We start from the raw sequence: 14,894 nt of genomic DNA on the forward strand, positions 1-14,894 counted from the left end.
CATATCCATTCTATTCTTAATATTACTATTATTATTATTATTATTATTATCACATCGCAAAAATAATCATACATGAGTTGAATTGGTATCACGTGGCTTCATTTGACAGAAGAATGTATTGTTAGAATTATGAATATGTTTCACATGTAAGCGCAATACTGTGTAATGTATCAGAACATAGACGAATATATATACTTAAATCATGTGATCCAAACAGTGACACATAAAGATGAAAGCCAACATCATGAGCGAAGCCAAGTAGTTTGTCATAAAGAGGCTTCCGTAGTTCTGCATGCTGTTAGTATCCAGCGCAGCATCGTCACGTCCCGTCAGAAACATCTTAACACATTCTAAGACCTTTCAATCGCTTCTCGGCAGAAATTATTCACCTTTGTGCCGAAATTGAAAGCCGCTTTTTTTTGGTTTTTGTTTTCGGTTTCGATTGTCGCGGTTTAGCTAGCAGGCCGATGTTAGCACGCTAGCAGGCTAGCACGCTACAGCTAACTCACCTCAGCGTTATAAGCAGACATTTGTGTGAGCCAAAGTCCACGTTTGGGCTTTGTCTTTAGAGGAGACGCGAATCACCGAAGCAGCGGCACAATGAACGTGGCGAAAAGTGGATACCGAGTTTTCTCCGCTAACTCCTCCGCAGCTTGCACACAGCTGGCTAAGAAGATAACTGAGTAAGTCATCAAGCTTCACGCGTTTGCGTGACAAACAGTGAAATATCCACAACAGCGTGATCGTTGCCACATGCTGGCTTGTTCAAATTGATTTGAACTAGCAATACTTTTGCAAATGTTGCCCACATGGGCAAATTATCTCCCTGCAAAATACTTCAATTTCCAATACTTGTTTGTGCAAGCCTGCTGTTAAAATGTTGTCACTTTCCTCTTACAGGCGACTAGGAGTTGAGCTGGGAAAATCTGTTGTCTTTCAAGAGTCGAATAGTGGTAAGAGAAAGCCACAACTTACAGGTGTAACAGGGAATTATTTGTATTCAGTCATGGTTTTTTTTTTTCGGAAAGTGGTGGTCAATCAAACCAGCATGGCTACTTTGTAGCGTCTTCTTCTTTCATGGTGTTATCTCAGTACACTGGAAGCTTAGATGTAGTCTCTAAATGCAGATACGAGCAAAGATTCGAACTATGCAACGGAATCGATCCATAAACATTGTCTTAAAAACGATTAGTCGCGTAATGTCAAGGATTATATGCCGGTCGGGTCACCAGACGTCTTCTGGTGCTCCGGATGTCATTCTACACAGATGAAAGCTTTGAAAAGCACGGAGATCTACAATTTCTTTGTGTGTGACTGGGTCAAGGAAATTAGGATCAAGACTCTCCCGGATAAATAGTGCATCGTTTCGACTCGGGTGAGGTTGCATTTCATGATTCGTCTTTGCATCTTGCCCGAACGCGCCCTTGTAAGCAAACTGAGTATCAATCAATCAATGTTTTCTTATATAGCCCTTAATCACGAGTGTCTCGAAGGGCTGCACAAGCCACAACGACATCCTCGGCTCAGATCCCACATCAGGGCAAGAAAAAACTCAACCCAATGGGATGACATTGAGAAACCTTGGAGAGGACCGCAGATGTGGGTGACCCCCCCCCCCCCCCCCCTCTAGGGTGACCGGTGCAATGGATGTCGAGTGGCTCTAGCCTACTATTGTGAGAGTCCAGTCCATAGTGGATCTAACATAACAGTGTGAGAGTCCAGTCCATAGTAGGGCCAGGAGGAGATCATCTTGAGTGGAGACAGGTCAGCAGCACAGAGACGTCCCCAACTGATGCACAGATGAGTGGTCCACCCTGGGTCCCGACTTTGGACAGCTAGCGCTTCATCTGTGGTCACCGAATCTGTGCCCCCCCTCTCCACGAAGGGCAGAGCGGAAACGGCAGATCAACTGGTCTAAAAGGAGGGTCTATTTAAAGGCTAGATTATACAAATGAGTTTTAAGATGGGGCTTATATCCTTCTACTGAGGTAGCATCTCTAACTGTTACTGGGAGGGCATTCCAGAGTACTGGAGCCCGAATAGAAAATGCTCTATAGCCCGCAGACTTTTTTGGGCTCTGGGAATCACTAATAAGCCGGAGTTCTTTGGAAGCAGATTTCTTGCCGGGACATTTGGTAGAATACAATCAGCAAGATAGGACGGAGCTAGATCGTGTAGTATTTTATACGTAAGTAGTAAAACCTTAAAGTCGCATCTTAAGTGCACAGGAAGCCAGTGCAGGGGAGCCAGTATAGGCGTAATATGATCAAACTTTCTTGTTCTTGTCAAAAGTCTAGCAGCTGCATTTTGTACCAACTGTAATCTTTTAATGCTAGACACAGGGAGACCCGAAAATAATACGTTACAGTAAACGAGACGAGACGTAACGAACGCATGAATAATGATCTCAGCGTCGCTAGTAAACAAAATGGAAACATTTTAGCGATATTACGGAGATGAAAGAAAGCCGTTTTAGTAACACTCTTGGTGTGTGTGTGGCTCAAACGAGAGAGTTGGGTCGAAGATAATACCCAAATTCTTTACCGAGTCACCTTGTGTAATTGTTTGGTTGTGTTAAGGTGGTATTGTTAAATACAGTAGGTGTCGAGTACCACTCGGTAGCTTTGATTCACTGCGTTTTAAGAACTTCGAAACAAGACAGTTTGCATTACGTGATTTGACTTTGCGTCCTTGTACACAAACCGAGAGTAGCACTCGATAGCCTTGATTCACTGCGTTTTAAGAACTTCGAAACTAGATAGTTTGCATTTCACAATTATACTTTGCGTCTTGGGTGGATGCGTCCTTGTAAACAAACTGCGAGTAGCACTCGATAGCCTTGGTACACTGCGTTTTAAGAACTACAAAACAAGACTGTTTGCATTTTGTGATTTGACTTTGCGTCTTGCGTGGATGTCCTTGTAAACAAACCGCGAAGAGCACTCGATAGCCTTGATTCACTGCGTTTTACGAATTTCGCAAAAAGATAGTTTGCATTTTGTGAATTGACTTTGCGTATCCCAAGGTCACGTCTTTGTAAATAAACCCAAGTAGCACTTGATAGCCTTAATTCACTGCATTTTACGAATTTTGCAAAAAGATAGTTTGTATAATGTGATTTGACTTTGCGTATCGCAAGGACACGTCCTTGTAAACAAACCGCGAGCAGCACTCGACAGCCTTGATTCACTGTGTTTTAAAAACTTTGAAACAAAATAGTATTCATTTCAGATTTGACTTGTCCAGGGTGTACCCCGCCTTCCGCCTGAATTCAGCTGAGATAGGCTCCAGCACCCCCGCGACCCCAAACGGGACAAGTGGTAGAAAATAGATGGATGGACTTTGTAACCAAACTGCGAGTAGCACTCCATAGCCTTGATTCACTGCGTTTTACGAACTTTGCAAAAAGATGGTTTGCATTTCGTGACTTGACTTTGCGTCTTGCAAGGACACGTCCTTGTAAACAAACCTTGAGTAGCACTCGATAGCCTTAGTACACTGCGTTTTAAGAACTTCGAAACAAAATGGTTTGCATTTCATGATTTGAATTTGCGTTTTGCGAGGACGCGTCCTTGTAAACAAACGACGAGTAGCACTGTGTAGCCTTGATTCACTGCATTTTACGAACTTTGCAAAAAGATAGTTTGCTTTTTGTAATTTGACTTTGCATATTGCGAGGTCCGGTCTTTGTAAACAAACCGCAAGTAGCACTCGATAGCCTTGGTACACTGCGTTTTAAGAACTTCGAAACAAAATGGTTTGCATTTCGTTATTTTACTTTGCGTCTTGCAAGGACACGTCCATGTAAACAAACCAAGAGTAGCACTCGATAGCCTTGATTCACTGCGTTTTACAAGCTTCGCGAAAAGACAGTTTGCATTTGGTGATTTGACTTTGCATATTGCAAGGTCGGGTCTTTATAAACAAACCACAAGTAGCACTCGATAGCCTTGGTACACTGCGTTTTAAGAACTTCGAAACAAAATGGTTTGCATTTCGCTTTTTTACTTTGCGTCTTGCAAGGACATGTGCATGTAAACAAACAAAGAGTAGTACTCTATAGCCTTGATTCACTGCGTTTTACGAACTTCGCGAAAAGACAGTTTGCATTTCGTGATTTGACTTTGCGTATCGCAAGGACGCGTCTTGGTAAACAAACCGCGAGTAGCACTTGATAGCTTTGATTCACTGCGTTTTATGAACTTCGAAACAAGGTAGTTTGCATTTCACGATTTTACTTTGCGTCTTGGCAGGACGCCTCATTGTAAACAAACCGCGAGTAGCACTGGACAGCCTTGCTACACTGCATTTTTAAAAACTACATAAGACATTTTGCATTTCATGATTTGACTTTGCTTTTTGCGTGGATGCGTCCTTGTAAACAAACCACGAAGGGCACTCGATAGCCTTGGTACATTGCGTTTTAAGAACTTCGAAACAAAATGGTCTGCATTTCACAATTTGACTTTGCGACCTGTGAGGACGCGTCCTTGTGAACAAACCACAAGTAACACTCTGTAGCCTTGATTCACTGCGTTTTACGAACTTTGCAAAAAGACGGTTTGCATTTCGTGATTTGACTTTGCGTCTAGCCAGAACGCGTCCTTGTAAACAAACCGCGAGTATCACTCGATAGCCGTGATTCACTGAGTTTTAAGAACTTTGAAACGAGATAGTTTGCCTTTCACGTTTTGACTTCGCGTCTTGCAAGGACGTGTCCTTGTGAACAAATCGCGAGTAGTACTCTATAGCCTTGGTACACTGTGTTTTAAGAACTTCGAAACTACATAAATAATGTCAAGATAATGGTTCAATGAGAAAATAGTAGAGATGTCCGATAATATCGTGTTAAAATGTAATATTGGAAATTATCGGTATCGTTTTTTTTATTACCAGTATCGTTTTTTTTTGTTTTTTTTTATTAAATCAACATAAAAAACACAAGATACACTTACAATTAGTGCACCAACCCCAAAAACCTTCCTCCCCCATTTACACTCATTCACACTCATTCACACAAAAGGGTTGTTTATTTCTGTTATTAATATTCTGGTTCCTACATTATTTATCAATATATATCAATACAGTCTGCAAGGGATACAATCCGTAAGCACACATGTTTGTGCGTGCTGCTGGTCCACTAATAGTACTAACCTTTAACAGTTAATTTTACTAATTTTCATTAATTACTAGTTTCTATGTAACTGTTTTTATATTGTTTTACTTTCTTTTTTATTCAAAATTTTTTTTTAAATTTATTTATCTTTTATTTTATTTTTATTTTTTTTAAAGTACCTTATCTTCACCATACCTGGTTGTCCAAATTAGGCATAATAATGTGTTATTTCCACGACTGTATATATCGGTTGGTATCGGTAATTAAAGAGTTGGACGATATCAGATATCGGCAAAAAGCCATTATCAGACATCCCTAGAAAATAGTAAACGTTAAAAGTATATCAAACAAATCTGAATACTTGTGCGGTCTTCAACTCTGCTCCCTTGGACTGAAGTGCTATATTCGGGAGCCACTTTTCTCGTTGTCGTTTCGTACACTCTTGCACTCTCTCGCCCTTCTCGAAGAACTCAGAATTTTTATATATCCTTTGCGCGATATAAACGATTCGCACAAGTTAAAACATCGCAAGCATGTTAGGGTAATTATTTCTTCCAGAAAGTCTAAATGGCGCCTGGTACCCATTGGGAACAGACGCTAGCTTGACCATCACGCATATTTAATGAGCCGGACGTGACGTCAGGTGAATACAAAATATCAGACCACCTCTGGGCGACCACAAAGCCTCACTGAATAAGTTTAAAGGCCCAAACACACTCAGGCACAACGTACGCCAAACGGAGTCCGGAGAGGTCTGCCAGGCCTGTGCGTGCAAAGGTCAGATTTTATGAATCGTGTCACACAAAACACTGTCCGGCTTGTATTTTTCACATCGACCCGTATTACATGTAGGGATGGTACCAAATCCGGTATTTTTTCCGGCACCGACCAAATCCCGTCGATTCACATAAATTTGACGATGCCATGTTACGCTACCTGAGTTGCGCATGACGTCACGCCCGGTTGCCGACTCAGCACTTGGCGATCACTCCAGCAGCACTGAGTGCGGACTCAGCCAAACCAACCATCCATCCATTCATCCATCCATCTTCTTCCGCTTATCCGAGGTCGGGTCGCGGGGGCAGCAGCCTAAGCAGGGAAGCCCAGCCACTTCGTCCAGCTCCTCCCGGGGGATCCCGAGGCGTTCCCAGGCCAGCCGGGATATATAGTCTTCCCAACGTGTCCTGGGTCTTCCCCGTGGCCTCCTACCGGTCGGACGTGCCCTAAACACCTCCCTAGGGAGGCGTTCGGGTGGCATCCTGATTAGATGCCCGAACCACCTCATCTGGCTCCTCTCGATGTGGAGGAGCAGCGGCTTTACTTTGAGCTCTCCCCGGATGACAGAGCTTCTCACCCTATCTCTAAGGGAGAGCCCCGCCACCCGGCGGAGGAAACTCATTTCGGCCGCTTGTACCCGTGATCTTGTCCTTTCGGTCATGACCCAAAGCTCATGACCATAGGTGAGGATGGGAACGTAGATCGACCGGTAAATCGAGAGCTTTGCCTTCCGGCTCAGCTCCTTCTTCACCACAACGGATCGATACAGCGTCCGCATTACTGAAGACGCCGCACCGATCCGCCTGTCGATCTCACGATCCACTCTTCCCTCACTCGTGAACAAGACTCCGAGGTACTTGAACTCCTCCACTTGGGGCAAGATCTCCTCCCCAACCCGGAGATGGCACTCCACCCTTTTCCGGGCGAGAACCATGGACTTGGAGGTGCTGATTCTCATCCCAGTCGCTTCACACTCGGCTACGAACCGATCCAGTGAGAGCTGAAGATCTTGGCCAGATGAAGCCATCAGGACCACATCATCTGCAAAAAGCAGAGACCTAATCCTGCCGCCACCAAACCAGATACCCTCAACGCCCTGACTGCGCCTAGAAATTCTGTCCATAAAGGTTATGAACAGAATCGGTGACAAAGGGCAGCCCTGGCGGAGACCAACCCTCACTGGAAACGGGTCCGACTTACTGCCAGCAATGCGGACCAAGCTCGGACACTGATTATACAGGGAGCGAACCGCCACAATCAGACAGTCCGATAACTCAGCCAAACTACCTCAAGGTAATGTTGCAATTGTCAATCCCAAAAAACAAATTGACTCAAAAAAACGCTCCAACATAATTAAAGTAAGGCTCTACATTTCCAAAAATGCGCTAGCTTAATGCTAATATACAATGTATTTGCTATTGACATGCTACTGGTTAGCAATAGCAATTTTACATGGCAATTTCAACACCTTTCTGAATTTGTTAATGAAAACTACTACTAAGATGCACGTTACAATCAAACAGCTGGTGCGTAATAATTAAATTACTTACAGCATTAAGAGTTTCTGCGGCGTAACAAAAGACTAGATTTAGCAAAGATGGAACTGACGAGCCCACACACCATAAACTAAACACTATTGCCATATAACGTTTTGGACTTGCAACTGTAATTGAGACCCAAAAATGTGATCATAAAACAAAAGATAGAACAACGGTACAGCAGTTATCATAATCATAATATTTATCATCACTCACAAAAGTACCGAAAAATGGTACCGTAGAGTACCAGTATCGATTCCCAGGTACCAAAAATTGGTACTTGAACCGTACCTATCCCTAATTACATGTAAGACTGATCTGCATTTTGGCACCAAAGTATAATCATAACAATTTAAATCAAGCCATTGTAGGATGAACTGAGACAATTTCGACACAGTTGATTACAGGTGGGCACTGAATTCGGTACTTTTATTGGTACTTTTATCTGGACTATCACCTACCGCTTCATGTTAAATGAAACGGTAAAATGTGGCGACGTCCCGTCCGGTTGCAGACTCTGCACTGACTCTAACACTTGGCGGGCAAACAAGCACTGATAGCAGACAGTTTTGCCATGCCAACAAAGCAAAAATCAATCAATCATCAAAAAAAGGCGCTTTGAAGTACAGTAAGGCTCCACTTTTCAAAATGTGCTAGATCGATGCTAACCTCCATTGGATATACCATAGACATGCCACCAATTAGCATTAGCGATTTTACATGGCTATATCAACACGTCCAATTTTTTTAATGAAAACTACAACGACTGGGGTGCAATAAGTACAGTACTTGCAGTATAAACACTTTGTAGGGCGCAACAAAAGAAAAGACTGGCACAATCGACTTAATGGCAATGACTACTTCCAGGCTACTACTCCACGTACGGTTTCAGACTTGGGACCGACTCAAACACTTGGCGGGCAAACAAGCGCCCAGAACAGACTTTGTCGGACTGCTTTGAGATAATGTTACAATAATAGTAATACTAGTTAGGGGTGCAACAATACACATATTCGTATTGAACCGTTCGATACAATGGTTTGGTTCATCAACTTCTGACGATACGCGCTGCTGAAAGCGCACTGGATGTGCGCTTGACTATGCAGCCTAAGTTGCGCCACCCACTTTCACTCAGACCAAAACAACCCGTCAATCGCGATTGACCGTTAGGGTCCCAAAGATCGAGTGGTCGATCTTTGGGGCCCCCAATGGTCGATCGCGAAAATATTAGAAAACAAGTATTAATATGGCATCAGTGACACCCCCACCTGAATAATGACCAACAGACCTGCAAACCGGCACGCTTTTTATTTAACTCCTAAACACGCCATCATGCCTCTGCCATAAATCATCGAGCTGCAACAATGACTGAATGTCTGACTGTACCAACAAATCGTACATTTTGTAGCATCCAACATCAAACAACGCTTCCCTCAACCACAAATCCATGACCATCATTGCTCACCTGCGGCGGGATGCTATACGAGACTCCGTGAACATTGCGCCAAAATACGGATTTTGTGTTGATTTATTGTGAATACAAAACTAAACATTGACATGTGCAAACGCAGTAATAGTATGATCAAACAAGGACTTCCCCGTTTATCCTTTCTTTAATCACACAGGAAAAACCTGCCAGCTGATTTTATACTACTTCCAGTGGTGAAGTAAAAACCATGTGACTCGTGTCCCATATGTGACCAAAACAAATACATTACTGTACTGAGAATATAGTGGCCATAAACAGTGAGCTTCTACAGTAGTGGTGCCCAAAGTGCAGCACAGGGTTCATCTGTGGCCCATGACTCGATTGTCAATGGCCCTAAGCACATTATAAAGCAAAACCAAAAAACATGCGCAAAAATCGGGAAAACAGCAAGAAGCACAATGAGGAAAGGCCAAAGTGTTGACATCAACCAATAACGACGACACAAAGCAGGGATCTTGGGCTCTAAATGGTTGGTGACCACTGCATTAGCACATGATCCAAAGAGGGCAAAGGAAATGAATTGGGCGATTGATACTTTTATTGCCATCGACATGCAACTTAAGCCCCGTTACAAGATTCCTTCACAAACCTATTTTACCGATACCGTAGTTCCTGTTTTGTACAACAAGACAAAAGCCCAATTAGAGACAGCAGAAGATGGGTGATTTATCAGGTGCATTTATTTGATTTCATTATTATTTTTTACAAGCCTCTTTTTTTGTTTTATATGGTGCTAAGTATGCACAGCAGCAAATGGGGCAGGTATAGCTGCACCAGATACATTTAATTTAAAAACTTTACTTTTAAGTTGAAACACAAATGTTGATCATTTTAATGAAGTACAAGTACAAAAAGGCTTTGAAATTTCTCTTTTTTTGTATCAAAAGAATATCGAACCGTGACATTACAATATTGAACCGAACCGTGAATTTTGTGTATCGTTGTACCCCTAGTGGAACAGTTAGGGGAAAAGTGACAAGAAACTACAACAAAAATATTGATTCTATCGCGCTAGTATCAATCTGATACCAACACCCCACTTGTATTGATAACGTTAATTAAAAATGTAATTAATTTAGATAATTGTGATATTTTATTAAACTGAAATGCTTATGCATTGTCACTTACTGAGTATCGCATTTAATGTATTTGTTTTCATTTCCTGCAGAGACGAGAGTGGATGTGAAAGAATCCGTCCGTGGACAAACTATCTTCATCATCCAGACCATCCCAAGGTGAGTGCAGCGACATCTATAGCGTCAGATGGGACAGAATGAAATTTAAAAATTTAAAAATCTTAAAAATCGTAACCTAAATTTGTCATTAATTGATAACAATTGGAGTTTAATTCATCATTTGTTTTCAAATGTGTCATTAATTTAATGTACATTTATATATTTTTGAATATTTCATTATTTAAATTTCATAATTGATTTTTTTTCATAATGTAATAATTTATTTCATAGTTTAATTAGATATTTAGTTTAATATTTAAAGACCCTATATTTTATCAGTCAAACTCAGCCATCAAAGTCAGTGGGCGGATCCTAACACCTGATTGGTTACCTGTCATTTATACGACTTGCTCTCAAAAGTGAAAATATTGAAATAATTAAATTGTAAAAAAATTATGGAATTATAAAATTCATTTAGGAAATTCTAATTAGTGTCAAGATTAGCTATTAAGATACATACATGTGTTAAAAGATAAAATAATTGTATGTATTTGTACGTTATATAAATCTGACACATTTAATAACACATATGTATTTAATTCGAATTATATATATTGAATGACATATTTAAGTAATCATTTAAAGATGATATTTTAAATATTTATTTTTGACATGACATGCCACACAGGTTGATGAAATGAATTGCTAATTAAATTGTGAAGTAAGGACATCACGATATAGTTAAAATATGAAATATTAATATTAAATTGAGGTATAAATAAATAAATAATTAATTGAGAAATTATTAAATAAATATATATAATTCGACATTTAAGAAATTTCAAGATTTATATTTGCATTTCATTCTGTTCCATTTGACCTTCCATAATCTGCACCCTGCAGCGGGAGGCCATTCAATGAATGATATCCGCTGTTATGTTCACGTTTTGCTCCAAGCAGAGATGTCAACACCGCCATCATGGAGCTGCTGGTCATGGCCTACGCCCTCAAGACCTCCTGCGCAAAGAACATCATCGGGGTGATTCCGTACTTCCCCTACAGCAAGCAGTGCAAGATGAGGAAGAGGGGCTCCATAGTGTGCAAATTGTTAGCGTCAATGTTGGCCAAAGCAGGTAAAAAGCACGTTTGTCGCACTGGCGTTAATGACTGGGATGAATGACGACTTGTACGCGATGTTTTGGACCCTGTAGGCCTCACGCACATTATCACCATGGACTTGCATCAGAAGGAGATCCAGGGCTTCTTTTCTTTCCCAGTGGACAACTTGCGGGCCTCCCCATTCCTGATCCAGTACATCCAAGAGGAGGTGATAATCCCACCTAAGCAGAGGTGTCGGCAGGCACACAACGCACTTCCTACAAACTAAAGTGTTTTTTTCTCATGTCTATAGATTCCGGATTACAGAAACGCCATCATTGTGGCCAAATCCCCATCAGCAGCGAAGAGGTAACAACATGGCAACACGCACATCTTTCCTAAGATTGACATAAATGGGTTGTTTTTAGGGTTAGGGTTAGGGTGGCAGAGGGGTTAGTGCATCTGCCTCACAATACGGTCCTGAGTAGTCTTGGGTTCAATCCCGGGCTCGGGATCTTTCTGTGTGGAGTTTGCATGTTCTCCCCGTGACTGCGTGGGTTCCCTCCGGGTACTCCGGCTTCCTCCCACTTCCAAAGACATGCACCTGGGGATAGGTTGATTGGCAACACCAAATTGGCCCTAGTGTGTGAATGTGAGTGTAAATGTTGTCTGTCTATCTGTGTTGGCCCTGCGATGAGGTGGCGACTTGTCCAGAGTGTACCCCGCCTTCCGCCCGATTGTAGCTGAGATAGGCTCCAGCGCCCCCCGCGACCCCAAAGGGAATAAGCGGTAGAAAATGGATGGATGGATGGATGGGTTGTTTTTTTAAGTTGTCACCTAGTGTCTATATGAATTTGTTATAAAATGTTGCTTTGTGGCCCTTTGGGGGGGAAAGTAGAGAAAAGTACCGGTAATAACACTGCTTTCAGCTATGTGCGGATCGATACTGAAATAGCAATACCACCGATACCAAATCGTTATCCTCAAATCTTGTCCAAATGAAAGGCAATTGGTGGGAACTACTTTTTCTTCTGCCTAGGGAAGTACGTAATGTGCAAGAGCAGCGGCACATCCGTGTTGAAACTATGGGCATATGTACTGTGCATACTATATATTACACTACAATAATCTTACGTAGGCAAAAAAGCCTAGATTTATTAGGATAAGGTTTTCTCAAGAATTGATTTTAATAGGTGTTAGGGTGCACAAAAAATAAATTCACATCTGAATCACGATTCTTAATTCTCCCCGATTGTAAATGATTCCTAATTTTCAAATATAAAATGAAAAAAAAAAAAAAAGATATATACAAGGTTGTAAAAAAAATAGATTTTCGAATGAATCGGGATTCTTATTCGTAACAATTATTAGTCAATTTAAAAAAATCAAAAATGGATAGCAATTTATATATATATATATATATATATATATATATATGTATGTATGTATGTATGTATGTATGTATGTATGTATGTATGTATGTATGTATGTATGTATGTATGTATGTATGTATGTATGTATGTGTGTGTGTGTGTGTGTGTGTATATATGTATGTATGTATGTGTGTTGTTGTTGTAGATGATCAGATCTGCTGTACAGATTTACTTTAGAAAAGAGAAGCGTTGGATACTTCTCTTGTTGCCTTATTTGTATTTGACTTTATTAAAAGTTTGGGTAGAATTTTAGTAAACAAAACCAGTTTTCTTTTAAGTAATATAGAAATATATCAGAGCTGTTTATCTATTTTATGGAGGAATGTAGTTAATCATTGAACTGGCACCCGATGTTACTAAACAAGTAGTGATTTTAAATTGAGGATCGTTTTTGAACTGAGATTTGATTCCAAATGGAATTGTTTCCCCCAAGAATCAAATCGAGTCGAGCCCAAAGATTTACAGCCCTAAAAAAAAAATATATATACATATATACCGTATGTATTACAAATACATTTTTAGGCCATCTCCATGCAACCAAAAGGAGCTTTTTTAACCCGTAACTTTTTTTGTAAAAGCTTCATCATAATTATTATAGCAAATAATACATACATTGACTCAAGAATCGATTCTGAATTGAATAGTCACCCCTTGAATCGGAATCGAATCGGTATGTGCCCAAAGATTCACACCCCTGTCATAAATTATACATAGCTATTGCAAAAAAACAGCAATTGTTAGCTTTATTTGTTTACTTTAAAAATAATACTGGCAATTAAAATGAGTCACTGAGTATTATTAAACGGCAAGTTTGTCTATCCTTATATTGTAGGCTATGTGGAGAACCTACATACAGAGTTGAATATAAATAAGATGATACATTCAGTGCGGGATAACACCATTTGTTTTGCCCTGGGATTTTTATATCGCTTGAGGATGATTTCCCAAGAGCAAAAACACTTCAAACACACTACTTTTATTCAGTTAAACATTTTACCATTATATTTGCACAATGTATTGGAGCAGAATCGCCAACACCAGCCTCAATTTTACTGTGTATCGAAAAAAAAAAGGAAATCAGTGGTATTGCACATTAATACTGTCAACATTAAAGTGTTTAAATACTTTTTAATTAAGTCACTAAGTAGGAAATACCCCACTTAAAGCATTTCAGTTGAAATTAAACAAGGCCAACAAACTTTTATTTGTGTGAGAGTCAGTATGTTAAATCGTGCATTGGCATTGTCATTAAGTACACTAATTGACATGTTAAACAGGTTGTGAGGAATGTTCCTATCAATTATAACCAATAAATTAAGATTGGGATTGTAACAATATGAAAATGTCTTTTCACATTTTTCATTATCACGGTATTGTTGAATGTGCTCAAAAAGTACTTGTGAACACATTGAAATCTTTTAAGCAAGTTTTATTTGAAAGGTGTAATAAAATCAATGCACATACTATGATCTATATTTTAAGAAAGTATAATCCCCCGCGACCCCCGAAAGGGACAAGCGGTAGAAAATGGATTGGATTGGATTGGATAATCACTCTGTGCTAAGAGAGCACAAGCTATAGGTTCAAAGTATATAATTCAATACCTTAGTTCTTCGGACAGCGATGTGTTTATGAAAGTTTAGATTAGAATATTTCTAAGGATGTGCCAATCGGTTGGCCGCCTATCAATATTGATCGATTTTTGTGAAAACGTATGTAATCACCAAGAATGCCTTTTAATGCCGATCACAAACACCAATCCCCTCGGACACTGCATTTTTTTTTATTCTCTCGGCTGACATGTGGCTAGCAATGTGTCTCCATATACCTAAGTTCATAACTTTGTTTGGCCATCTCGCCTCCAAACAACAGCAGTTTCTGCAATAAGCAGTGTGCGCCCTGACAATGACGAGGCTGTGTATAAGCATGACACTTTTATGGTAAAGTTATACACTTACAGAGACGACGTGCTCGCTGTACTACTAATCGCCAATTAACTTTTGGCGACGCTTACAATCTTGTCAGCAAAGCACATTTAATTGCAGGTCTGATATTTCCATCCTTTTCTCCAGAGCTCAGTCCTACGCAGAGCGTTTGCGCCTGGGCCTGGCTGTGATTCACGGCGAGGCTCAGTGTTCCGAATCTGACATGGCCGATGGAAGACACTCGCCGCCATGTGTGCGCAACACCACAGGACACACCGGACTGGAGCTACCCTGTAAGACAGATTGTTTATTTTCATTAATTGACAACAGATGTTTATAGCTT

The 14,894-nt window shown here is 40.5% G+C and overlaps 1 protein-coding gene across 2 annotated transcripts in view; it reads left to right on the top strand.

Annotated features, from left to right (window-relative positions):
- The first annotated feature begins 267 nt into the window (after nt 1-267).
- LOC133620252 (phosphoribosyl pyrophosphate synthase-associated protein 1) overlaps nt 268-14,894 on the top strand; it is a 37,687-nt gene continuing 23,060 nt past the window's right edge. For both annotated transcript variants that reach the window (XM_061981572.2, XM_061981574.2), the window contains exons 1-7: nt 268-683; nt 901-953; nt 10,089-10,155; nt 11,056-11,228; nt 11,307-11,422; nt 11,507-11,562; nt 14,699-14,844. In XM_061981572.2, coding sequence (XP_061837556.1) covers nt 601-683; nt 901-953; nt 10,089-10,155; nt 11,056-11,228; nt 11,307-11,422; nt 11,507-11,562; nt 14,699-14,844 — 694 coding nt within the window. In that variant the 5' untranslated portion in view covers nt 268-600. The remainder of the gene's footprint in view (nt 684-900; nt 954-10,088; nt 10,156-11,055; nt 11,229-11,306; nt 11,423-11,506; nt 11,563-14,698; nt 14,845-14,894) is intronic.

Source organism: Nerophis lumbriciformis, linkage group LG24 (genome assembly GCF_033978685.3).
Source record: "Nerophis lumbriciformis linkage group LG24, RoL_Nlum_v2.1, whole genome shotgun sequence".
NCBI classification, from domain to species: domain Eukaryota; kingdom Metazoa; phylum Chordata; class Actinopteri; order Syngnathiformes; family Syngnathidae; genus Nerophis; species Nerophis lumbriciformis.